Raw genomic sequence first — 27,373 nt, forward strand, 5'->3', positions numbered from 1 at the left:
ATCTCCTTGCCAAATGGACGTTGCTATCTTATGTAATGTCACCATAGAGGTGACAAACCACCCATATGCCATATTCTATTGGTTAGAAGTAAGTCACAGACACAGTCCTCAATCAAGGGGGGGGCCTTACACAGGATGTGAACATCAGGGGGGCAGGGATCATTGAAATCACCATCTAGTTTATCTGCCGGCATGGATTTTCTGTCCCTGACACATGCAAAATGCATTTCACCCCCCTCGCAAGTTTCCCCCAAATTTTATACCATTCAACCATTTCCCCACAGCCCAGAACTATATCATTTAAATGAGACCCAAATGTGCATGAGCCTTCCTGGGTGTAGCTTATCTCAGTCTGTCCATCTTTAAAGTGAGAGACACATGGTCTGCCACCAGCACACACCCAGGGTGCACGTGGTAGGGCAGGGAAAGGCTAACAGCTACAGAAAGTTGTGTTTAAAAAGGGAGGGAAGTGGAAAGTACAAAGACATTTCCACTGCAGTTCTGAAATCGATTCAGAGGAGTGTATGGAGTTGCCTGATTAAGTTTCAAGGCTTGGGCATGATTTTCCACGGTTCTTAGCTCTGCGCTCTGGGTTCTCACTTCTGTCTCCTGAATCATCCTTCCTTTCTCACAAAAGGTAGCAGGGGCTTCCACTGAGCAGTTTAATCAGCCTGCTTCCTGCCAGTAGGAGCTGGGACTTCCAACAGCATCATTTCACTGGTGCTTTCTCCATACATTCCAGTCTAAGCTGGTGATCTTTTGGCTGAAATAAACTCTGTAAGTCATCTGTGAATTTCCTTGAGGTTTACTCCACTAAACAAATCTACACCCACAGATCTTTCTGAGATAGGCCTTCTCTACCTGGGGTTCCTGCCGAGATGGCTGACAGACAGCACCCTCCAGCTTGCTTGTTATTGAGAGGACCTGCGACTCTTGCTCTTGACCTTTTGAAAGGTCTCCGTGTGGGACAGAACACTACTCTGCTCTGATGTTTTTGAGGTTTTAACAAAAGGTTGTACAGTCACATCCTTAGCTATTTACTCTATGTTAGCCTTTCTTGACAGTGCTCAGAAGCTATTTCTTCATTTTAGCATCTTTTGCCATCAGGAGAGGCTAAGAATTTCCAAAGCCAGCCCGACCTGTTTCTTTCTAACATTGCTTCCTACAACTTTTTTCCTTTCACAGTTTATTATAAGCAGCAAGAATAAACCAGGTGGCATCTTCAACACTTTGCTTGGAAGTTTCCTTAGCTTTATAACTCAAGTCACTCTTACATGTTCTGCTTTCCATATAACTGCATAATATGATCCTATTTTCTTTTAATTTTTATTGTGCTATATATATATAACATAAAATTTGCCATTTAACCATTTTTAAGTGTTCAATTCATTAGCATTAATTACATTTACAGTGTTATGCAATCATAACACTATTTCCAGAATTTTTGCATCACCCCAAACACGATCTCTAACCAATAAGCAACAACTCCCTATTATTTCCTCCTTCCAGCCCCTGATAACCTTTAATCTATAAACTTGCCTATTTAGGAGATTTCATATAAGTAGAATCATACAATATTGGCCATTTTTATGTCAGGCTTATTTCACTTAGCATATTGTTTTCAAAGTTCATTCATGTTGTAGCGTGTATCAGAACTTCATTCCTTTTTAAGGCAGAATAATATTCTTCTGCATGGCTACATCATATTGTGTTTATCCATTTACCTATCAATTGACACTTGGGTTATTTCCACCTTTTTGCTGTTGTGAATGGTGCTGCAATGAACACTGGCCTGCAAGTATCTGCTCAAGTCCTTGTTTCACTTCCTCTGTGTATATATGTAGGAGTGTACATATATAGAGAGAATTCCTAGGTCATATATTAATTCTATGCTTAGTTTTAGAGCAACTGACAAACCATTTTCTACACTGGCTTCACCATTTACATCCCTACCAGCAATATACAAGGGTTCCCATTTCTCTACATCCTTGCCAACACCTGTTATTTTTCGTTTTTTGATTATAGCCATTCCAGCAAGTATAAAGTGTCTCATGGTGGTTTTGATTTACACTTCCCTAAGACAAATGGTGTCAAGCATCTCCTCATGTATTTATTGGCCATCTGTATATCTATTTTGAAAATGCCAAGGCCTTTGCCCACTTTCTAATTGGGTTGATTTGTTGTTGTTGAGCTTTAGTTCTTTATTATCCTTCTAAACCTTCACTGGCAGCATCCTCAAAGTCTGCATTTACACTAACAGTCTGCTCGAGGTGATTTGGGTTTTCTCCACCATATGCTCCTCAAAATTCTACTTGCTTCTACTCATTCTGTAGTCCTGAAGCTTCTTTCATACTTTTAGGTATTTCTTACAGTAGCACTACATGCCTAGGTGCCAAGATCTGTCTTAGTTGTCATTCATAATGATATTACCAAAAGCTCAGCTGCCTACAACACCACATGCTTTACTGGCTCACAGTTTCTACGTGTTCATAATCTGGACACAGCTTACCTGGGTCCTTTGCTTCAGGATCTCACAAGGGTGCACCAAGGTGTAGACCATGGCCATGGTCTCATCTGAGGCTCAGTTGGAGGTGGGAGGGGATCTGTTTCCTAAATCCCATGGTTATCAGCCACAGTCAGCTCCCTCGTGCTGTTGGACTGAAGCTGCCCTCAGTTCCTTGCCTTTCCCATCTGACAGCTTATATCTTCAGAGCCAGCAAGGGAGAGAATTTCTTGAAAGAAGGGCATTACAGTGCTATGTAATGTATTCATGGGTGCGACAGCCTGTCATCTGTGCCATATTCTGTTGGTGAGAAGTAAGTCACAGGGGACTTCCCTGGTGGTGCAGTGGTTAAGAATCTGCCTGCCAATGCAGGGGACAGGGGTTTGATCCCTGGCCTGGGAAGATCCCACGTGCTTTGGAGCACCTAAGCCCATGTGCCACAACTACTGAGCCTGCACTCTAGAGCCCGTGAGCCACAACTATTGAGCCCACGTGCCACAACTACTGAAGCCCATGTGCCTAGAGCCTGTGCTCTGCAACAAGAGAAGCCCAAAGTCCGCAACGAAGAGTAGCCCCTGGTCTCCGCAGCTAGAGAAAGCCCGTACAATAATGAAGACCCAATGCAGCCAAAAAATAAATAAATTTATTAAAAAAAAAAAAAAAAAGAAGAAGCAAGTCCCAGTTCCCACCCACACGGAGTGGGAGGGGTTTACACAGGATGTGAATTCCAGGAAGCGAGGCTCATGGAGCCCACACTGGAGTCTTTCCACTGCACTGTCAAAGTTAAGTGACCCAGGAACAAATGGGGCTTTATTATATGATTTCCCTTCTTCTTCATGGGCACGTTTGCTTAATCCCGTGATGAACCAAAATGATGCTCCTTGCGATCATTATCATCACTCTATCCTAATGGTTGCCCTATCCTTCCCGTGGAGTAAAAAATATTACAGAGGACTCAATACACGTACAGATTCCTTGGTGCCACAGGGGATCCCATTATCCCAGTGTGGCCCAGCAAAGGAGCAATCACCTAGAGCAAACCAAGGAGAAAATAGTTCTAACAGGACTCTGATCTGTTCAGGCTAACAGAGGTTTCAGTGAGAAGCCAACGTGGATTGAACCAGAACAGAACACAATTTGTAACATGAAGAAATGGGACAAGGAACATGAGACAGTATTGAAAATCTAGTCTATGCAAGATTATGAAAGACAGTTCTCTTCACAGAGACTAGGTTTGTGGAAAAATGGATAATTTGTGGAGAAATATTGCTGGGCTATTAATTCACTTTCAAATGCAAAATGAGAATGAACAGTCACAGGCAAAATTAACGTCTTAATTTTTAATGCATCGTGAAATGCATCTGTGACTGTCTGTGCTTTAAGATGCTAGAGGTCCAGGAGAGCCAATAGCATTTCAAAAGTGTTTCGCCTATAATTTGGTAAAAGCCAGCTGTGTGTAAAGGACTGGAGAATGAGCAACCAATGGCTGGTCTATTGTGTAGCTATTTTATCCATAAATTAATAAAAATCCTTGCACGCCCAGAGTCACCAAGGTAACTAAGTTTAGATGCGTGTTGCTGTTTGTGACCAAGAAAGACACGGGAGGCCAAGTCAGTAGTTTAACAAGAGGTGTGTCTCTTGTTAAATAAGAGCTACATGTTAAACATGTAGCACATGTTCGTTGGGTGAGGGAGTAAGTGGGGCAGAGGGACAGTACTCCCTTGACATTGCAGAGAATCCTGAGTTAGAAGCTTGTAAGTGTTTAGCCTCCGAGCAGACCCTTCCAGGGTGAATTTGCAAGTGAAATCCAGGTATAAAGGGACAGACTAACCTGGCAGTTTCTAGTTCCCTCTAACCTCCCTTGCAGAGGGTGAGAGTCACATATCCTGGTGTATCTTTTGTCATAGGACTACTATAGAAGGAGAAAGAGAAGAGGGAAAGCACATTGTTGACCACCTTAAAATGCAGCCAAATATATAATTTATTAACATTGGTTGAAAGATCTATGCTACAGAACTACTATGCAGTTATCAAGTTCTCCTGCAGTACATTTTCAGCTGTAATAGTAGGCTGAGAATGTTATGGGGTGGGTGGCCTGCTGTAGGCAGAGATGAGAAAGGATTTGTGCACTGTGATTTATTTCGCTGTGGGGAAGTGGTAGCTCCGTTGCTGTGCTTTTTATTAAAAGTCAAGGGTTTTAGAAGTACTTTTAGTAAGATTTTCCTTGACCCTCTCTACTCTTATTGTTGGTTTGTTTTTGAAAGCTGAAATTAGTGTCAAGGAATCAAAGACGTCCAGATCTTTGAAATGTGGGCAAAATCACCTTGGAAATAGAAGGTGGTCTTCTGTTCACAGTGAGAAAAGCTACACATGGATATTTTGAATTAAGTGCTGAAAGTTCTCATGTTCTGAGTTTTCTTAATTGACTTCTTTCAAACGCGTTCTCAAAACAAATGGCAGCTTCCTTATAGAACGCTCCCTGTATCAACATATATGCTAATAATCACTGAGGAATAGGACACTTTGCTTTACTTATTGTAAGTACACATCTGCACAGGCTTCCTAAGGTCAGATGCTTTTCATCGGTTGTGTCCTCAGTGTGGTTTTGGCTCTACTATCCAGAGGTCACACTCTCTTAATTAGAAGCCTCTTTCCCCTTCCCTCCCATGTGTAAGACTGTCTGGAATCCTGAGCTCTGAGACTCAGGGCCCTGGAAGACTATCTGTCTTAAAAACCAAACATACAAAGAAGAGTGAAAAATATTCAGTTTCACTGGCTACTCTTTCATGCGAAGATTTAGAGACCAAACTTTTTTCCTGATTGGTTCTCGACTCTCTGGAGGCTCCTTCTGTTGTAAAATATCAACTGTCTCTCCCTAGAAGTAAGCATGCCTCCCACTGTCATTTGAGAGGCTGACTGGTAGTTTGTTAATTTGTTTTCTGTACGTCCAACACAGCTGCCATCTTATTTCCAGTCTACCCAACCCCATGGATGTCCCTTGCCCTCTCTTGCCACCACCATCATATTTGTCCACCCTGGGCCATCGTGCTGTCAGATTGCTGCAGCCAGCCCCTCTTGGCTGGCATCTGCCCCATCAGCTCCTCCTGCACAAGCCCTCACCCTCCTTTGGAGGCTCAGACCACACTTAAGCATGGGAAGCTCCCCTCATCTCAGGGCTCCAGACCAGCAGGATGAGACAGCAACTCCTGCAGCCCAGTCTTCACTGTCTAACTCTGACGGTGCTATTTCATCTCTGGAGCTTGGTGGGATTTCCTTGGCTCCTTGTAAATAAAGTTCATGTTCTTTCACCCTATTTGTGTAACGATAGATCATGCCACTCCTGTCGCCTTTTCCTGTTCACTTCTCCTCCGTCACCTTTTTCCTTCACTCTTCCGACTCCTCCCTTCTATTTTTTTCTCAAATGCCCACTGATGGTCACTGCCTTCATCCCGTTGACTCCAGCTTGGCCTGGCTTTTTGCTTTTCATGGCTGTACCTACTCCTGAAGGCATCACATTCTCCATTAAATGTCCTTGATTTGATGGGAAAACAGTTAAATTTTATCAGCATTTGCTCTCAGGAGACTACGGTCCCTGAATTACCTTTCCTACTTTCTGGAAATCAGCTACTATTTACCTCTATTTTTTGCTCATTCATATAGTGTTTTCTGACTATGGAGACTAGTATGGAGGTTCCTTAAAAAACTAAAAATAGAGTTACCATATGACCCAGCAATCTCACTGCTGGGCATATACCCAGAGAACACCATAATTCAAAAAGACACATGCACGCCCGTGTTCATTGCAGCACTATTTACAGTAGCCACGGCATGTAAGGAACTTAAGTGTCCATCAACAGAGGAAGGGATAAAGAAGATGTGGTACAGATATACAATGGATGTGGTACAGATATACATATATACAATATTACTCAGCCACAGAAAGAATAAAATAACACCATTTGCACAACATGGCTGGACCTGGGGATTATTATACTAAGTGAAGTCAGTCAAACAGAGAAAGACAAATATCGTATGATACCATTTATATGTGGAATCTAAAAAAAGAAAGGGATACAAATGAACTTATTTACAAAACAGAAACAGACTCACAGACATAAAAAGCAAACGTATTTTTACCAAAGGGGATAGCAGGGTAGCAGGGGATAAACGAGGAGTTTGGGGTTAACATTTACATACAAAAGAGGTAAGCAACAAGGACCTACTGTACAGCACTGGGAACTATATTCAATACCTTGTAATAAACTAATGGAAACGAATATGAAAAAATGTGTTTGTGTATATGTGTGTGTGTATCTGAATCACTTTGCTGTACACCAGAAACGAACACAACATCGTGAATTAACTATACTTCAGTTAAGAAAAAAAAGTGTGTTCTGTCCTGCACCTCCTGGGCTTGGGTCTGTTTCCCTGTTTTCATCTCAGGTTGGACACACCTGTGCTAGGGAAGCAGCTTTGTAATGCCCCCTGCAGGACTGTTTATTAATAATGACATTAATGATGAGGGAACAGCCTAGCAGACAGGAACCTCTGCGTCTTGTTTCTGAAGGTAGATGGCCTAGGATGGGGAGAAAAAACAGAAAGAGTCTTACATTCTAGTGTTCTCTAGAAGCTAAATGTGTGCTTAATAGATGGACTATTGAATTTAAATAATCTTTTAAACCGCCAAATGTGTCAAAGTTTGGCGACTTTCAGAATAATACCCTCTTCCCTATGAGCTGTAAACCTGTGCATGGTCAGGTTGCTTCTTTCTAATTTTTGGTTTTTTGGTTTATTTCTTTCCCTCACTTCAGTTTATTTCACTTGTAGTATTAAAAACTGAGGAGAAATTTGATCTATCTAAGGCTAAGGAAGGCTAAAAATTGGCAATATGAATGTACATGCAGAAGTATAGTCAATCACTAAAAAAAATAGGACTAGTTGTCAACAGTAATTCAACTCATTTTCCATAACTGGTAGTCATCTAAATTAGGGTTGTTGGACAGCATTCTGGGAGTCTATAAATAAATTTAAAAATACAATAACTTGGCAGCATGTGACTGGAAGCCTCATGCTAATATTAGACTAACTTTTCTTTAACTTATATTAGGAGGATTATGGACCTTATTTGATTCAAGAAGGAGAAATGAATTCCAAATACAATTTGCTGACTTTATATTCATAACCTACTTTATCTTTCAGTGTTTATATTTAGATGATAAATGCCCTACTTAGGTATTTTCTATGTGTTCTCATTTTCTGAGTGTCTGTTTGAAGGGTTTTTTGTTTGTTTCTCCTCTAATTGGCTGCGCAGGAAGATCCACCCTGCATTGTGAGTCTAGCATTTTCCTCATTGTGTCCCGCGCATCCCATTGTCTGTGCACACACAGCATGGCCAGCGCCACATCTGCTTCCATCCCTGCGCAACCACTCGGACCACGAAGCGCCCCCCACGCGGAGCATGCCCATGGGTTCAACATCCCGTGCAGGGTCGGAGAGTGGAAAGGCCTGTGGCCTCACGTTACACTAAACCCTTGGTTCTTCCTCTTGGTTTCCCCATCACAGATACTGCAATGAGCACCTGCTGTGCCCCCCGCACATGTTCTGGACAGGCTGGGGTCCCTGGGAACGGTGCACAGCGCAGTGTGGGGGTGGCATTCAAGCTCGCCGCAGAACCTGTGAGAATGGTCCTGACTGTGCAGGCTGCAATGTGGTGAGTAGCCCTCCTGAGCCCCAGAACACAGTCTAGAGCTGGGACGCTGCAGGGACTAGGTGTTCTCACACTCTAGATTTTCTGCACACACGAGATTCTCAACAGACACGAGATGTTCTGCAAATGTTAAGTGCTCTGTCAACACGACACATCCAGGCACTAGATGCTGTGAATCACTTAAGTCTTTCTGGGTGGTGAGAATGTCTGGAGGAGATACTGGAAACTCAGAGTCTCCTGAGGACTGCTTGGAATAAATATTCCCACATGGGATAAACTGCCCCAGGAGTTTTCCAGTTCTCATTTTTGAGCTAGTACAGAAACTTCAGCATGCTTAACTCTGGGTACTATATTTGGTTAGGGAAAGGGATAAGGTTGTCAGACTGAGACCACACTATGTTATAAAATGTGGACAAACCTGAGACACTGAGGACTGAGAAACTTCATGGGGCCATTGTCAGAGCACATTTGGTGCCAATTCGGAGGGAATAAAAGACAACGTATGGTTCTGCTTTTCTTCTGCCTTAGTGCGTCCTATTTCTCTTAACACCTTAGACTCTCAAATAAAATTCCACTTGTGCAGAGGCCTGTCATGGCTCTTCCTGTGTCAGATGTCGGAATGGTTGAGCACCAAAGTCTGCTTTGCTTTCACTTCATTTGCCTGCACCTGGTGCTGGCACTGCAAAGTGGATGCAGAGACAGTGTGGTGTTTTGGTGAAAAGGTTCACCATGAGAAGGTCTGGCTTGGTGCCCTTCCTCGCTGATCTTCCAGTTGGTCTTTGCAGCAATTTTGTAACCCTGGCTCATGAGGCTCAGGATGTTTTTCTGTTGCTGTAAAGGTTGTTTTTCTTAGACACAAAAACCGCACACTCCAGATAGCTTTGGGAAATTTGGAGAGGAAGAGGATTATGAGATGCTTTGTCAGATATTACGCCCAACCCAAGGAGATTTCTGTTATTGAGATTTGCAATTAGATTTCTTCCCCTTTGTACTGGCAAAGATATTGCAGTAGCTTTAATAGAATCTATAACTGATTACAGAGGCATTTCTTTCCAGGTCAGCCTGAACTAACTGTCAACCATGGAGAGTCTTAGTGTCCAGTTTAGGATGAAGTATTTATTGATATTTCAGATGCTAAGATTTTACATTACTTATGAAAATGTGACAGGTAAATCTGTGAACATTCACATATTCTAGGAAAACAGTTCAAATGTGGTAGGTTTATTCTTTGCTGAAATGTATCAGTCCTGTTCCCAGAGGCTTTGCATCCAACCCTGGGGCCTCCACTCTCATGTCAAGGTTGGTCTCCTGTGCTGGGAAACCACAGGGATGGGTGACCTGAGTTGATCTTGTACTTTAGTTTCTAAAACTTTGCAATACAAATAACTCAGAAAACATTTCAAGTCATTCATTTTCTTATTGCAAACTGACTTCAATTATTACATTTAAAAACAGTTTAATGAAAGAAAAATTATATTAAGAAAAGTGTAGCCCATCTCCTACGTAGTCACTGGAGTGTGTGTATGTGTGTGTGTGTGTGAGAGAGAGAGAGAGAGAGAGAGAGACATATGATTATACATGTAAAAACTGAATGTCTTTCTAAGATGTTCATGTATTTGTTGCTTTATTTAAGTCTCAATTTACAGAATTATGGTTTATGAGAAAAATTTAACATCAATTTTCAAATCGAGAGGAGTATCATGAGCATCTCTGAGGAGCCTAATATAAGTTTTTAGGTATTTTAGTTTAGTTTTCTTTTTCTTCCCCATCATGGTTACCCTGCTGGCCATTGTAAATCCAGGAAGGTGTTAGCGGAGCAATCCATTCTTTTATAGCAGAAGCACAGCGTTTATTTTTTCCCACGTATTTTTTTTCTGTTTATTCCAGTTTTTGTCTCTTCTAAGACAGATGGCGATACACATAAGCAGAATGAAAGAGGGCCTTGGTTTCTCGGATCGCTTAGAAAACGCATCCTATCCATTCAATTCCTAAGATGTTTATTTAAAAATAATAGCTATTTAGGTAATGTGTTGATCCTATTCTCGCTGCAGTTTAGAAATCTTTGGCCACAAAACATGTTTGTTTTTGAGGTTTTGTCTTCTGTCAAGATAATGGCACACAACATTGTAAATCAACTATAATACAAAATAAAAGTTACATTAAACATTAAAAAAACAGAATTAAGAAACAAATGTAAGGACGTTTTAAGTTGAAAAGAAGATGTGGCTTAAGTATAGGTAACTTATGGATCTTGGAGTCACGAAGTTGATTATCTGCCCGCCTGTATCTGGCTGGATGACAAGTCAGGTGATATTTCTGAATCTCTGTCTCCTCCGCTAAGAAGGCGGTGATCGTTCATCCCTCCCAGAGCCACTCTGAGTATCAAGTGCAGCGATGCTCGTGCCGTTCTCCTGAAGATCTCACCTTCCCTCTTTGCTCTCTTTCCTCCTCTCCTTTCTTTCACTGTTCTTCCTGGGCTTCAGCTGCTTCTCTGAACTCAAGCTCAGTGAAAAATGACTGTATGCTGATGAGATACTATTAAGACAGTAAAGCACGGGTTTGTGGAAAGTGTAACAACTTGAATTTCCTGAGCATGCGAGCAACCGCTAGGAAAAGAGTTGGTTTCAAGTTCAGGCATGAATGGCTGATAAAAAGACTTGAGAAACTTTCCTTGCTCCACCATTTTTAAATTGAAATGTCATGAAAAGATTTCCCATGTTTCACCTGTGACATTCATATGTCCTTGTCTTTCACTAAATCTCCACACCTTTATGTAAATCTCAGTAAGAGCTGGTCAGATTGGACAATTAAGGACCCTCATTGAGAGCCATTTGTTTTTTCCTGTGAGGCTCTGCTCTTAAAGTTCCAAATGTCAATATCTCTTCACAATCCTGATTCCAGGATTGCTGGGTCATATGGTAGTTTTATTTCTAATTGTTTGAGGAACCTCCATGCTGTTTCCCACAGTGGCTGCACCATTTTGCCTTCCCTTCCACAGCCTGCAAGGGTTCCAGTTTCTCCACATCCAAAAGAATTGAAATCAGGATCTCGAAAAGCCCCCTGCACTCCCATGTTCATTGCAGCACTATTCACAATAGCAAGGATGCAGAAACAACCTAAATTTCCATCTACAGGTGAACGGATGAACAAAATGCAGTATACACATACAATGGAATCCCGTTCAGCCTTTAAAAAGGAGGAAATTCTGCCTTATGGGGCAACATGGACGAACCTTGAGGACATGAAGTGAAATTAGTGCTAAGTGGAATTAGTCAGGCCCAGAAAGACAAATACCGTGTGATTCCACTTACGGGATGTATCCGAAATAGTCAGACACATAGGATCAAAGAGTGAAAGGGTGGTGGGGCTGCATGGAGAGGGAAATGGGAGACAGGGTTTCGTTTAAGCAAGATGAGCAAGTTCTAGAGGTCTGCTCTACAACATTGTGCCTGCTGTCCACTACAGTACTGAACACTTAAAAATTTAAGAAGGGAGATCTCGTGTTAAATGTGTGTACCACGAGAAAATAAAATAGTAAAAAATAAAGTTAAAGAAAAGTAGGTTCCAGATGTGGAAGCCATGGAGCCACGGAACCCTGGCTTTTTGGGAAGCTGAGTGGCACACCAAGGGGGGGCCTGAGTCTTCTGCAGCCAGTTCATTGTGTGGCCCCGAGGCCTGCACACTGTCCTCTGGGCCTCTGTCTTCCTCCCCGAAGCGCAGGGCAAAGCCAGCTTGCCTTCAAGTGCCCAGATCCTGAAATCACTGCTTCTGTGATCCTGGTACCCCTTCTCTGGACCCTGGTGGCACAGGTGTCCTTCCCTGGTGGCTGAGGCCTCTGATGAGTTTGGAAGGAGAGACATCAGGACACTTAATGGACAGACATTTCCTCCCACTTCCAAGTGAGTTTGTCTAGAACCTAGAGGAGCAACGGGTTCCTCTAGTCCCCACTGCTCCTCCCGAGTTCTGCACAGCCTCCCTGTACACCTGTGGCCTCCCAGAGCAGGTGGGGAGAGCAAAGAGGGCAGGGGAGAGAGGAGAAGCCATCTCCCAGCTCTGCCTCTATGTCAGCAGGATGCTTGGGGCCCTGCTCCACGCCTCCAGTCAGCATCCACAGATGCAAACCCCTGGCTGGCTGGGAGGATGCACAGAATGTACGAGACCCATGTTTACGTATCCTAGCTCAGTGGCCAAGCCAACACAGGCAAATAGGAATGGAAATTGTCACCATCATGATTGGCATCAAGTCACAGTCTTGGGGAAAGGTTGTTTTATTCTTGAGTAATATATAGCATTAGCAACTCACATTTTATGTTTTTCTACTTAAAATTACTTTTATATTGCTATCTGTATAATTCATAATTTGTATTTCTATAAACATAAATTCATATTAAATATAAATTATTTTATGTTGCCTATATTTGGCATATGTGTTTTACTTTTAACCTCTTTGGATAATATCTGGTAACCATCATGATGATTGTTAGATCAAGTCTTACAAATCCTAACTTACTGCATAATGTCACATGAATTATTGAAATGGCGTTACGATTAGACAAAGTCGAGCTGTTATCTAAGCATGTTATGAGAGACTGGACTCCTGTGTCGTATAACAAAGCGCTCACGGTAACCCTGGGTGGCAGTAGAAATAAGAGAATTGATGCTGTTTATCGAGCACCTGCTGAGAGCTGGGTGCAAGCTATCTGCCTCTCTTTCTGTTATAACAACTGTGTAAATGTGACGCTACTGCACCAGTGCTTACGGGTGAAGGAGAGCGAGACAGCCCAGGGTAGTGGGCCCGAGGGTACTGAGCCCGCCCCTAGAGGGGCGGGGCCCCAGGGCGAAGGGCACTATTCTGCTTATTCTGCTGACTCTTCCCCTTCCACCTGCGAGGAGATGGGCTGAGAGAGGGTCAGTGTCTCTGTTCCAGGTCCCGCTGCTGGGATTCAAGCCTAGATCACAGCAATGACTTAGAAGTTTGAGGTTATCATTATTTTACTTAAAATAACTAGATCATTTTAGAATAGCCACTTTGGGCTTTATTATCTTTGGCATATTTTTGTTTCATTTTTAACCTTTGTTGGTCATATCTGATAGCCATGATGGTAATCGTGACCTCGAGTCCTACAAATCCTAACTCACTGAATGATATCAAATGAAATAGGGAAAGGAAATTACAACCAAGAACCCTGGAGTTGTTCTTTAGGTGTCTTATGATAGACAGAAATTCTGTGTTACATCATCAAATAATTAACTTTTATTGAGCACCTACTGCCGTGCACTAAGAGTGATCCAGATCGATTATGTTTGTTTTCCCTGTGTCCCTGCTAGACAGTTTTCATTATTACCTCCACGTGGAGATGGGAACACTTGAGAGAGATTCGTGAAATTGGCCGGTACCTAGCTGCTCGTGGGTGCCTAGGCCAGCATTTGAGAACTGGTTCTTTGGGCACAAATAGAATTTAATGACACAAATGCATGTGCATAATTTTTTTTCCTTAATGTTAAGTAGTAAATGATAAGATCTTATTTTCCTTTACTCTTATTAAGTACAAAGCATATCTTAAGAGAAAGAGGGTTTTTTTTTTGCCTTTCCTTAACACTTCTCTTCATTAGCACCCTTCATGCCCATAATATCGTGATAATATCCTTTCTGCCAACGTGAGAGTTCCATTAATAGATTCTCATGAGCATGGAAATTAATTGAAGATGAACTTATAATCCAAATCTTAATTATGCGTTTTGTTTGAAAATTACAGCACAAGAAAGGAAGAAAGACATAAAATGTTATAGTATGTAAATAGAATTGCTTCTCAAATTAATGTAACTCGGAATTCCCTCAAACGTTTAGCAGATGTATGAAAGAATAAAGCGAAAGACAGTGTCACATACAGCAAAGATAATTCAAAACAGACTTAGTCCTGCCAGCACTGTATTTATTGCTGAAATATCACACGTGGTGTAAAACAGTTGACAAAAGCTGTGGTTTCAGATATCAGCAGGAGGACAGGAGACATATCTATTTCCTAAATACAAAGACCTCGACCACAGAGGCCCCCAGAGGTCAAGAATAAAGACATTAAAATCAATACCTGCTGTCAGAGGGATTCTGTGAAGGTTAATCAGAGTTGATGTAACACACTAAAACTTGTTTGGGTCAAGTAATGGCACCATGGACACATTTAGAAGCAAGTAAAACCTGGCAGTTGGAACTTTAAATAGGTTCTAATGTATGAAAATAATGACAATATTATGAAATAACTCGTTTCTGTGTAGCACAGTGGAGTTTGCAAAATATTTTGAGAAATGTCGTCTCATGTGTTCCTGGTTTTCCAAATAAGAAAATCAGGGCCAGAGAAAATAATTGATGGACGCAAAACCCTGCAGTTGGCAGAGCAAGACCCTGGGTCCAGGTCTTCTGACCCTAAGGTGCTGAGAGGTCCAGGATGCTGAGGCCTCCTCAGAAGATGCAGGAGCAAGAACTGATTAACTGACAGAGCTCATGTCCCCGCCCACAAAGCTGGATCAGTTAAAAAAGGTTTTAATAGAAGACATTTCCTTTTTTCTCCTAAATGATAGAATTATCTTTAGGGCCTTATTTATTTATTTATTTATTGTACTAAAATACCTTCAAGAGAATAACAACCTCCTTGCAATAGCACCTACTTCCCTCAGATGGGACAGCTGGCACCTCCTTTCTGCGTAAAATAGAGAGGAAACCTTAGCTGGGAAGGTTTTTAAACCTGAACAAGTAGTTTAAGTTGGCTGCATCCTGGTATGCGGTGGTTAGTTTCCTTTCCACTTTGATTTAGCGTTTCCTCACTTTTAAAGGTGGTTTCCTAGAGATCCACTAGAAAATCTAGAGGTCCTGCAATGGAAGACAGGAGCATTTTTATGAGGAGGTACATAGCATGCTTTCTCTTGGTCCAGTTATTTTTGTTGCTTTTGTTATGTTTGTACAATGTAAGCCCAGCATGTGCTAGATTGAGGTACTTGGACATTGCCAGTTTACACTAAGCTGGATGTGTTAGTTAAAGGGCTATTACTTCGCTTTGGATCAAGATCCATTTCTGCACATTTATTTGCTGCCCCAACAATACCTTGAAAGCTCGGTCACGGATGCTGACCTCTCTCCTGGCCTCCTCACAGGGACTCCTCGTCGAGCTGCCTGGAAGCTCTGCTTACTTTAATGAGCCAGTGGCCCTTCTGGGTTAAATACAACTAGCTTTATCCATTGTTTATGAAAATACCATTTCATAATTCTAAAATAGCTATTTTCTGAAATGCAATTTAATAAATAAAATGAAGTAAAAATCAAATAGTTGATTCTAATTCAATGGAAACCATGAAAAAATTTTATAGATAAAGGTAATATTTTTCATCACCCTCACTCTTCCACTGCACTGTGCTTGTAAAATGCATTCACTGGTATTTCCATATCTTCCTCTGCAAAGGGGAATGATGTATCTCCCTGGCTGAATCTGGATATTATACTTTCCTAAGCATAAGGAAGCAAAATTGACTTTCTTTTGTTATGTGAGATCTCAGTGAAGAGCTTTCAAATGTGAAAGATTGTCAATGTAAAAATGCCATAGTTTGTTAAAAGAGGCTTGAGTATTTTGAAAAAGTCAGTATCAGTACAGAAAATCAAGTGGTACAGCAGCTGGCCGAAAAAGTATAAGCACTCTGAAATTTCAAAGTGGAAGTTTGGCCATCAAGTTTGAGAATGATGTATGATGCAGACGGAGAGAAAAGAAAATGATGGATTATAAGAGTTCATCCATCAGAAGTCTGCTCCTGGAACACAGGAATTATCCCACAATCTTTGGAAAGTGTAATTGGTGTGGAGACCTGGAGTATTTCACAAAAATGTTTTATTTACAGTGTTGGAAGAGTCTGTTGCCTGGATTTCTTTGGCTTTACAAAAACATCAGATTTGTTTCTGCCCATAATAATTCAAATACAGTGATGGCAAAGTTAATTGAAAACAGCAGCTTTCATGGACAGAGGTTTTCTGTTGTAAAAGTGACTTAAGTGAGACACACACGCACACACACAGATTCTTCTTTTACAGTTTATCAATAAATTCCATGATAAAGATTTTCCAATACTTGATATTAAAATACTTAAATTTTACTTATGGAAGCACAGTAACAGTATTCTCAGCTGTAACAATTGCCACTAAATGGCCCTGAGCTTAAAAATCTTTTGTAGACAAATACATACTACACACAGGACAAAGTGATTTTCTAAGGGCATAAGTAAATACTCAGCTGTAGGAAACCCAGGCCTGTGGATTTTGTTTCATTTGTTTTTGTTGTTGTTGTTGTTTTTTGTGGTGTGTTTGTTTTTTGTTTTTTGTTTTTTCTTTTTTTTTTTTTTTGGTTTTCTTGTGTTTTGGTTTTTTTGGCTGAGGCATGTAGCATCTTTAGTTCCCCCACCAGGGAATGAACCCGCGCCTCCTGGACCTCCAGCAAAGTCCCCCAGGCCTTTGTTTTAAATGATGCCAGAGTTTTAATGGCTACAAAATGAGTAATTAAATGTGGCTTTCTGCATTCAAAGCCTTAGGAGAAGTTCCTATAAAAACAGCCTTTCCCAGATGCATCTGCAGTCTTTGATTGTAGCCTGCTGATACTTTGGGCTAATCGTGGATTCTCTATAGAGAATGTCCCTGGGGTCATTTAGTCAATTTGATGTCTCTGCCAAATTGGGCACTTATTTTTGGTCCATTTCTGTAGCTCACCTTGTCTCCTTCTAGTTGCACCGGGCACTTGTCACTGCAATTAAAGAGAACACTCTCTTGGAGTCTGAACAGGCTTTGCTTGTTCCTAGTTTTTAAAAACCAGTTTAGTTATCCCAGCAAACTGGCCTTTAAATGATGTTCTCTGTTGCCATCCTTTGGAGACGAGGACTTCTTGTCCTCCGTGTGCCGTTTGTAGCATCAAGGATGTGCTATTGCATTTGAGTACTTCCCTCTCGCCCCCACACTTTTTAAAAATCATGTTCCAGTCCAGCACCGCACTGCACAGGCTGAGGCCATGTTTCCAGTAGATATTTTCATACCTCATAGGATCTTGAGCCGTGGCTGCATGAGAACATTCTGTCTATCCAGCCATCCCAATCAATCTGAGACCCGTGGTTCTACAGGAGACTAACTCTGCTCTACTAACTTATGGAAAAGGTGGAGGGAAGCCAGGGTCAGATCTATCGTGGGTTCCATGTTATAGAAGACAACATACTGCCTCAGCTGACTCATTTGTAAAATCCCCTCTAAAACCAATGAAATAATCAAGCAAACAAAAGCCTGTGGAGACATCCCTCTGGTCGGCAAAGCCTGTTTTCATTTACTTAATTGATTGTGCCTCTCTTGTGGTGTTAACTCAGGTTTGCAAGACCTGCATACATCACAATCTTAATAAATGTCTGTCTGCACTCACACTGATGCAGCTAGAATCTGAGCATCTTAATTTTTTACTCATTTCCATGCCATTATGTCTTAATAAGTTTTCAGCTTCTGCCCCATGATGGGCTCTGGAGTTACCAGGATGAAATAACGGACTCATGGTTCCTCCTTAAAACTTGAGGGGGATTTTTCAGTTGCAAAACTTCACCTGAAATGCTCTATGAACCAGTTTGTTCATTAGTTTGTTTTGGTTTGTGGGTTCTGTTGTTCAAAATATTCTTTAGTACCAGTTTTGGGTTAGCAAGAGTGTGGGGTGTTGTAGAAAGAGTTCACACGTATACTAGTGCAACCAGAGAGTTTTACAACAAGTTTTGATCCTGTTATATTTGTCATTTGATTTTATTCATGTCCAGCAGTTCTTCCTTTTGGGGGAAGCAACGTGAGTGTTTAATTATATCAACAATATGTTTTAATTGGTGTTTTGCTTAAGATTTGCATTTCCTATTTTTTTATTATTTCATCTGAGTACCTCCAATGGAATTATTGAGCATGTATAATTTCAGTTGTTAAAACAATGCATATACATAACAATGTTCAAAGCAACTTGTAATTAAGTAAAGAAGGAAGTAACAGATGTTGGAACATGAAAAAAATGGTTTTAGAGCATTGAATATTTTTCACAGATGCCGTGGTTTCTTTCTTCCCAAGTGTTATCCCTTTATTAGTCCTCAAATTTTCTAAGAATAAGAGCCTAGCTCGGAACTCATCTATGTGAGTATGAGAAAGAATGAAGAAGCTACGGCTACATTTAGATTTTTTGTTAATATTGCTAAGTAGAAATACAAGGTTCCATTTAGAAGCCTTCAACATTTGTCAGAAAAATTAAAAGGCTGAATTACTTTGCACTGTGGTCCAAGGATGTGCTACAATAATAGACATTCTTAGAACAGTTGTCTGTTCATTTCACTCCATGGCATGCTTTTTTTCAAGATCTGTTTGACTTGTAGGATCTCGTGAGGTTCTGGTTTGAAAGAAATAGTTGCAATAAAGCCTCTTGGAAATAGAGTTGGCTCATAGAATGTCGCATTCTTGCATTATTCTCTAAGCCAAGCTGCGTGAGAAAATAACATCCTACACACTGCTCTTTGGCATTTTGCTTCTGTCATGATGTGGAAGGTTTTCCACATCTGTTCCAGTCTATCCTCATCCCATGAAATTGCCTGGATTGCAACTATTGAAAAGCAGTCTTCCAAGGAACTCGAGTGTCATCATGTGGGAGAAAGAAGTGGCAGTGACTGAAAAAGGAAGCTGTGAAATTTACCTTATAAAATTATTCTGGCTCCACAGAAGCACGTGTGCCATCGCCTCTCAAAAGAGAGAGAGACAAAAAGAGCAGGGGCAAACAGATGGAATCCAGCCATCAGGAGGGGCTCTCTGATGTTAGCCAGGCAGTTTTCCTTATGACGCTTATGTAATTGATTTCTCTCTCTTATCTTCTTGCCACTGCTAACAGCTTTTAGGAATAAGCCTTGACATGTGAAAGTGCAGGGTGGAAAGGCACTCCACCTGTTAAACGAGTCATTTTGATAATTAATTTCTCTCGTGTTTGGTGTGATCGCATATGTAATTGTTAATTTCTAAACAGTTTTACATGTGGAAGAACAGAGAAGTCATTGAGAGTGACTTCAGTTACTGATTCATGTCTTCCATTCTATCCTCTAGAATTTTCAGGTCTTTTCATCTGTATATGTAGTCAACCAGAAATGTTGACTATTTACTGTGTGTAAAGGTCCTATGGGAGATGAAGATACACAGGTGTGTACAAGAAAACACCTAACCATGGGAGAAAAATATAAATCTAATGGTCAGAATATAAGGAAGAAGTCAGGAATGCCAATGGAACCATTAGAGAAGACAATGGGTCCAGAGGAGGCAGAGGTTACCTCTGGCTGGCTGGGTCAAGGGTCCCAAAGGCGTGGCTAGGATTTGGCCAAGTTGAGATGGGAATGGGAGCTTCTCTGTGAAAGAAACGTGAACAAAGGCTGTGGATCAGCGGCTGTGGGAGGTACACTGGAAGCCATAAGTAGTATCGTTTGTGTGGTTGAGGATGTGTAAAGGAAGATGGCAAGACATAGACGTGGAAAGTAAAGTGTTTCATTCCTGCACGGTCTTGAATATCAGGCTAAAGGGCATAGCCATTAGGCTGTCACTTACTTGCTATTGCAGTTACATAATTGGGGCTAGGGTAACTTTCTGTGTTAATATTTCCACAATAGAAATCCATCGGTGATTTTCAAGCATATAAGCTACATCATGCTTTCAATTATTTTTCCTTATGGCAAAAAAAAAAACAACTCATCTTGATTTTACTATCTAAAAGAAGCTATCTAATTGTGAGTACATACATGACATCATGCAAATCTGTGTGGGTGTGTATGTAGATAGCACTTATTCTGAAGTTTGCTATTTTCCCATAATCATTCTTTCAACTTTAGTAGGTGCTTCTAACCCTAAAAAAAAATAATAATAAATTAAGGTCAGTGTTGTCCCCAAATATGTCACATAAACTTGGGTTTATTCCAATTTCAAAGGGGAAAGTTCTATCACATTAATATGAATAAATGAATTTGTTTTTAAACTTACTAATACCAAAAAAGAAGATATTTTTAGATTTTCAAAGTCAAGGACAATATCTATTTTATTTGTGATTGTATCCTCAATACCTAGCAGAGTGTAAGAAGATGAATAAATGAAACTCGTTATTAAATTTTTGTACTAATTTTTCTAAAAGACAAGGGCAATTTGGGAAAATGTTAGCAACATCTTTTCAGATGAAGTGATTATTCTTGTGCATTATATTGGTTTTGTCTACTCTTTGGTTCTTTCTTACAGTTTCTTACAAAGGAACATATTTTGTGATTAGTCTTCTTTCACAGGGACTCTTCATTCCCCAGTGGAGCTGCCTTTCTTTCACATTTAATTTTTCTTTCCATGATATTAGCTTATGAACATTTCATTTCTTGCTCATAATCTTAAACTATTTCGAATTCTTTCTAATTAGCTTTACAAGGCTGCTCCAACCAAATCCGAGTTTGCACTGAAAGCCAGTCTGCCTGCAGTCATGGTGTATGAAGCTCATTAAAATTGGTTTTGATATTAGATTACACTTGGCCCTGACCTTCCAAGACCTTGTCAGACCCCCATAGGCAAGAGTGCACATAACTAATGCAGAGTACCCAATTAGAAAAGAAAATCTGAATTTAATATTTTAAAGTTGCATGGATTCCAATATTTGAGCTCTCCTTTGTAAATAAGAAATTAAATGTAATGGCCCTGAGCTCTTTTCAGACCATCGTCCTGCGTGTTAATCAAATGTGGTCTTATTTCCCTTGGGGCACTTCATGCACACAACCAGTGTTGAGTCGAGCTCTATTCCCTCAACAGGTGAGTCTGGGTAAATTGCTGTCCTTGACCCCAAGAAGCTCTCTCAGCCTGGGAGGAGAAACCCTCACAACCCTAGAATGTCAACTCCCAGTAGATAGTGCCACATTGAAAATAAGCCACAGGTGTCCAGAGGATGCAAGGAGTCAAGCTTGTAGTTTTAAGCCCCCTGTAAACAGGATGAGTTTTTCTGAATAATTCCTACCTCACTATTTTAGCAGAAGTTGGTTGGGTGTTTTAGGACTTACTGAGAGTTAGGAAGACAAGTGTTCAATGGGGCTTCAAATAACAAATGGTGTCCCCATTAGTCTGCTCCAGCAGGAGGGGTTGGCACTGGGATTGGCTGAGGCTCTGGAGTTTCCCTGAGGATGCGTGTGGGGGCGGCTTGCCTCTGGTACCCCCCAAATATCCACTGAGGCACTCCCACAGTACCCTGCGGAACAGAGATCTGCCTAAGCACCTCCGGTCCGTTTGTTATGTTTTCCATGCACTGGGAATCTCACTGAAATAGTCGAGTCCTTTTGCCCGCCCAGCCGGTAAACTGGAAATGTAAATACTTCTGGTCCATTGGGGTTGATTTTAGATTTTGTAAACTCCAGTTCCTTGGGCTGTTACGGAGGTGTCATTCCATGTGTGTGCCTTCGTGAGGATTTGGAAGCCTTTTTCTTCGGTGCATGTGTCTTAAATGACCTTCTCAGGGCTTCTCATGCTCTCTGCCTGTCTGTCATCCTTGATGCTCATAGATTATCTTATTCTTAGATGTGACCCAGCAGTCACAGCATAATGAGAGGAATCTGGCCAAAGGAAATCCAATTTCATCCTGATACAAATTGTCAATTTTCAAAATTCTGACTCTTCCCTTCTTTTACCGAATCGTGGCCAAAAAAATATAATTAATAGAAATTGTAACTTTTTCCCCAGTAGTCATTGTTCCTTGCTCTTTAGCAGAACTTGCAACTTCCCTTTTGTTGCTTTTAGGCTGATATTTGTGTATGGGAGGCCTCTGAGTAGGTACGTCTAGGAGTTTACTGTACGTTTATCGGGTTTACCTCATTTGTTTGAAAGAAATCTGAATTAACTTTCAGCATATGTACTCAAGTTAAAAAAGATAAGGGACTAGTGTTATAAAAGACACATTTGGGACTTCCCTGAGGGTCCGGTGGTTAAGACTCCACACTTCCACTGCAAGAGGCAAGGGTTGGATCCCTGGTTGGGGAGCTGAGATCCCACATGCCGCACAGTGCAGCCGAAAGAGAAAAGGTTTGCAACCTGGCACTTTGCAGGCATTCTGTTACATCTCCATGGAAGACAGAGTGGTGCTCGGCACAGTTTTAAGCTGTCAAGCATGTCCTTGTAACTGTACCAGGGTGAAATCATTGGGTGAGCCTGAATTTCAAGAAAGCTGGGTGATGCTTTTTTTTTGTGGTCCTCTCCACTAGAGAAGGGAGGTGCTCCAGGGGGCCTGGGGACCACGGGCTGAGAACGCCGTGAGTCTCCAGGCCCTCAGTTGCAGATGCCATGTCTCTGTGGCTCAGCCCTACATCCTCAGCATCTTCTCCGTACCTGGCGCAAAAGAGCTGCTCAGTGAACTGTGTGAAAGGCCCTGGCAAAACTCAGATGAAGGGAGAACTGTTACAAATTTAAACCAGCGGCAGAGATCCAGCCTTCATCTCTGGAAGTCCCCACACAATCATCACATGTGCAAGAAGAGTCAGGTCTTCATCCTTTTAAGTTGTATTTGCCTCTCTGCTTTACGTAAATGTTTGTGTGCCTGTTGTCATGGCCACCGCCTCGAGGAGGGGAAAGGCATGAGGAGTCAGAGCTGGAGGTGCCAGCTCCTGGAGATGGTGGCAGGGAGGCTGAGTCGTAGACAGAGAGGAACAGTTTGTTTTAAAGCGAGAGACTCCTATGGCGGGTTCTCCCAAGATAAGATATCCAGTGGTTGAGCTGGTTGGTAAATGGTGTTGACCTTGAGGGTTAGAGACAGATGAGCCCCAGAAGCACTGCTCACCTGTAAGGTGCCTTTGTGTGAAGTAGTACATTTTTCCCCTTCTGAGGGTCACAACACCCTAGGCTCAGGTGTTGGCAGGCAGCCAGCGTGTTTTTACGTTCCTTCCTCTGAGGACAGACAGCCCTCAGCCAAAACTCATGGCTTAGGAAAAGATGCAGACTGAATTTCAGCCCTCACCTGCCCCTCTGCCAGGATCTTCTTTTGTGTAGTGTACATATTGTGCAAACTTGTACAACCTTAATTCAGCAGATTTTATGTATAAATATAAATTGTACCTATGCAAATATTTATATTTCACTTACATGTTCATATTCATAACATGACATTTATACTGATCGAGTGGAGCATCTTGTAAATAATACATTTTATAGTAATAAGATTAAGAAGAAAAAATATCAGTCATTCCAATAGATGCAGAACAAATGTTTGATAAAATTCAACCCTCATTCATAACAGTTTTCTGAGAAGTCAACAAAGCATAGATGGGAGCTTTTTTAACCTTACAGAGGAAACCTGTTTAAAATGATGTAGCAAACACCATCATACATAACGGTGAAAGGTTAGAAGCTCTGCAGTTAAAGTCAAAGGAAAGCCATGGATTCCTGCCAGCCCTGCTAATGTTCACTATTGTTCTGGAGATCATGGCCAATGCCAATGTAATACAACAAGGCAAAGAAATAAGAGTTGTCAGGTCAAGGATGGGAATGATTTATCCCAAGGATTCCCGCCAGCTCCAGGTACTTACCTGTGTCTCAAAGATCAGGGACTGCTGGTTAATGGCCAGTCATTAGCTGTAAGGTGACATCCCTTTATTGTGTGTTTGGCAAATGTCACCATGTCGAGCCCCTGCAGGTGGCATTGGGGGCGGGGCAGGTTCTCAACTGACAAGTACCTGACCCCTACCCCACTTGAACTGTGACCACTTGGTCTTTGTCTGTTTGTGTATCGTTTTTTGATTGAAAGATTATTCAGTGTTTTTAAAGATTTTGCGAACCGTTGAGGAAAAGTTATCAAAAACACAGGTGCTAAGGCTGGTTTTCTGATGAAGGAGGGGCCAGGAGATCTTCTGCTGTGTAACAAGCAGCAAGTGTCCAGTGCTGAGCTAGAAACAACTTGAGAACTAGGTAGCAGGTGTCTTCACACATCACTGGAGACACCTCCATGCAAGGATGCCTGTGGTGCTGCATCCTTCATCTGTTACTTTCCAGGGCGCAATGGTGACACGAATGAGGGAGTGGTATTTTCAGGTAAATGTAGGAGAATCACATATTACAGGAAAGGAAGCAGCAGCAAAGGCAGAGAGGCCTGAAGCCACAGCATGTATTTGTGGGTCTTTGAGACAGTGCCACATGGCTCGGATACAGGCCACGGGATGGGAGGGGTTGAGCCAGTGCAGTGGATCTAATTTTCTGAATCTGGAAAGCTGAGCACTTCAGGTTTTATTCTGCTGGTAACAAGGCGTCACAGAAACGCAATGAACACTAATGAGCCAGTGTTTTTCGAAGCTGCCACCCCCACCATTCAAACTCTCATGCTGTAGAGTCTCCTCACGTAGGACTTGGAGTATAATTTTGTTAAATTATACATATGTATTTTATATATAACTGTATATTGTATGCATTAATATAGATTTAGGCTTCTAGCTGCTGGTATCTTTCCTGCCTGCCCATGTAGACACTTGTTTGAAGAAAACCTTGCATCTCACTCCCCTGACTGCAGTGTTCTGTCTGAATATGGGGTAGGACCTTTCATGGTATAATAAAGCCAAATAGCCTGGAACACTGAGGAATGATCTAAAAGAAGAACACTAAATTCTTTTCTGTTACAACACAAGAGAAAACTTAGATGTCTATAGTCACCCTAACACAATGCTCATTTTTCTTATTCTATATACTTATATTTGTAGGGAAATTAAGCAACTGAGAGATACTTCAGTCTTATTTTGGAAGGGCAGGCATTTTTATTCAGCCACTTCATAATTTTTTCTTTTTGCTTAAATGAATACATATTGAAGCAGAAAGAAGTCAATAGTCTTGCTTAAATTTTACAACATTTCCTAGAAGAGAAAAAATGAATTTTAAAGTCATTCACGGTACAGAATTCTAAATATTTTAACTGGGACATTTTCTATAGTCCTGTAAGAGAACTTTAAATAAGAAACAAGAAACATCCGTGCTTTATTAAAGAAGTAACATTCTGGAACAAGAGATTGGTAGCCACATTTGGTTTAGATAATCTTCACATATGAACTTCCCAATAAGTGACCTCCATTATAAGTTTTTATATTTTCATATGTATATGAAATATATATATATATGTGTACATATATATATACACACACAAGTGTGTTTATATAGTGACAGTTGGAGGAAAGTTTTGTATGGCTAAAATCTAAGGAATGTATAGCATACGTCAAAATAAATAAATATCTGTGACAAAAATATGGATTTGCTGGAAGTTTACCCACTTAATAATTTAATCACCACATTGTATATTATGAATTTATAGATTTTCAAATTATATTTAAGTAGGTGAAAATCCATCATGTAGATCAGCCTTTAAAAGTTTATTTGGATAATTATTTTTTACAGCAAACTTCTAGGTAAGCAAACTGTTTTGTATCATAGCCATATGTTAAGTATATTAAAGGCTAGAATTGTTTAGCTTATAAGTTTGATCTTAACACCTTGAATATCTTAATTCTACCGTGGTCCTCACCAATGAGAAAATAGCCTCATCAGTGCCGGAGGCCAAGGTCAAGCCAGGTTTAGGAAGCTGGTGTGTACAAAGGTTTTGCTCTCCAACATTGTGGCCCAGACTCCAAGTCCTCACAAGTTCTGGCTGTTCTCTTTGATCTGTGCTCCAATCAGCTTAATGACCCATCGTCCAGAGTATCACATAGATGGGGGAGAAAGAGGCCCGTGAGAAGTGGGGGCATACGGTGGCAGAGTTGTGGCCAAAAACTCAGGTTACAGAAAAAAAGAATTCAAGCAGATGTGAGAAATGTGTCCAGGCTATGGCAAAACAACAGCGACAATGAATCGAATGCATTACTAGTATTGTCAGTAATAAGTAAATTTAATTATAACCCCAAGACTTCAGTAAACCATTAAATTAAGTTCTGGGAGAGAGGTTTATAAATCTTAGAAATCTATCCATCAAGAGTGGTCTTAGACAAATGATTGTGTTATGAGGTTGTCAACTTCACTGAGACAGAAGATTCACTTTTGTGATAGTCTATTTGAGAAAGGTATTAGAAAAGTTGTTATATATTTATGTTACAGCATTGAGACTGTGACTCTACCAGAAAAGAGCGACGCCTTTATCCTTGGGTTGGAACAAGTCTCCTTTGCTGGGAGATCAGTGGTCTCTTGTTATGGTAGCCCCCGCTTTGAGAGGAAAGCCAGGAGCATAAGGATGACCTGGAGACACCACCCAGGCCTTGGAATGACCCTTGGCCATCAGTTGGGACCATGGTCCTGTACAGGTTACTCTCCCAGTTTCCTCTTCATCAGGCCTCTTGCTGGGAGCCTGTGTATACATCCTGAACATTTATAAAATTGGAGCATAACGCATTTTAACTTTATTAAGAAAAAGTAAGGACACATACCCAACTCTTTTGACAACTTATATTTTAACCAGTAAGTCTTTTATTTTCTGTAGTCAAAACTTTAAACTTTTCTGAAGGTGGTTACGATTGCCCTGGGGTCTTCATTTGTTTTGTAATTAGCAGAGACATTGTGCTATGAAGGCAAAGATAATTTAGCCAGAACTGGTGGCTCAAGGCAAGTAAACTGCTGGGTGCGTCCCCCCGATGCTGTGACTGGGGAGTAACACACCCCTTGGTATAAAACTGGTCTGTCAGACACAGAACCCCAGGCCGAGTGACCAGTGGAATTGGCCACAATGTCAATTACTGTGTTCTCATGTGATTTAAGATCAAGTCCCCCATGCATCTTAATTCCCATAACACGTAGTTGGTGTGAGGCTTGTGACACTTTCACGTCTACCTTGAACTTCCCCTGTTTATTTGCACCATTAACATCTAAGATCCCCTGAGGATGTAGCTTAGCATCTTTTACAAAGTACTGATGCTCCAGCAGTGATTATTGAAATAAGGATGAAGGGATGAGCAGATAGATAGATGGATACCATGATACTTCTATTTTCATCACTCTATCATTAATTGAAAATGCTATTTGGGCAATATTAGTTTGAATTTTAATTTCAAAAATATAATTGTTTACATTGAGATATTTAGGACATTATCCATAAGTTCTAGCAGAAAATATTCACTAGGTAATAGGAACC

At 41.1% G+C, this 27,373-nt stretch overlaps 1 protein-coding gene across 10 annotated transcripts in view; it reads left to right on the forward strand.

Moving 5' to 3' along the window:
* Positions 1-27,373, forward strand: part of SEMA5A (semaphorin 5A) — a 482,622-nt gene that overhangs the window by 415,615 nt on the left and 39,634 nt on the right. For all 10 annotated transcript variants that reach the window (XM_057709296.1, XM_057709288.1, XM_057709292.1 and 7 more), the window contains one exon: positions 8,066-8,213. In XM_057709296.1, the coding sequence (XP_057565279.1) occupies positions 8,066-8,213 (148 nt within the window). The remainder of the gene's footprint in view (positions 1-8,065; positions 8,214-27,373) is intronic.

Source organism: Hippopotamus amphibius, chromosome 15 (assembly GCF_030028045.1).
Source record: "Hippopotamus amphibius kiboko isolate mHipAmp2 chromosome 15, mHipAmp2.hap2, whole genome shotgun sequence".
Classification (NCBI taxonomy): domain Eukaryota; kingdom Metazoa; phylum Chordata; class Mammalia; order Artiodactyla; family Hippopotamidae; genus Hippopotamus; species Hippopotamus amphibius.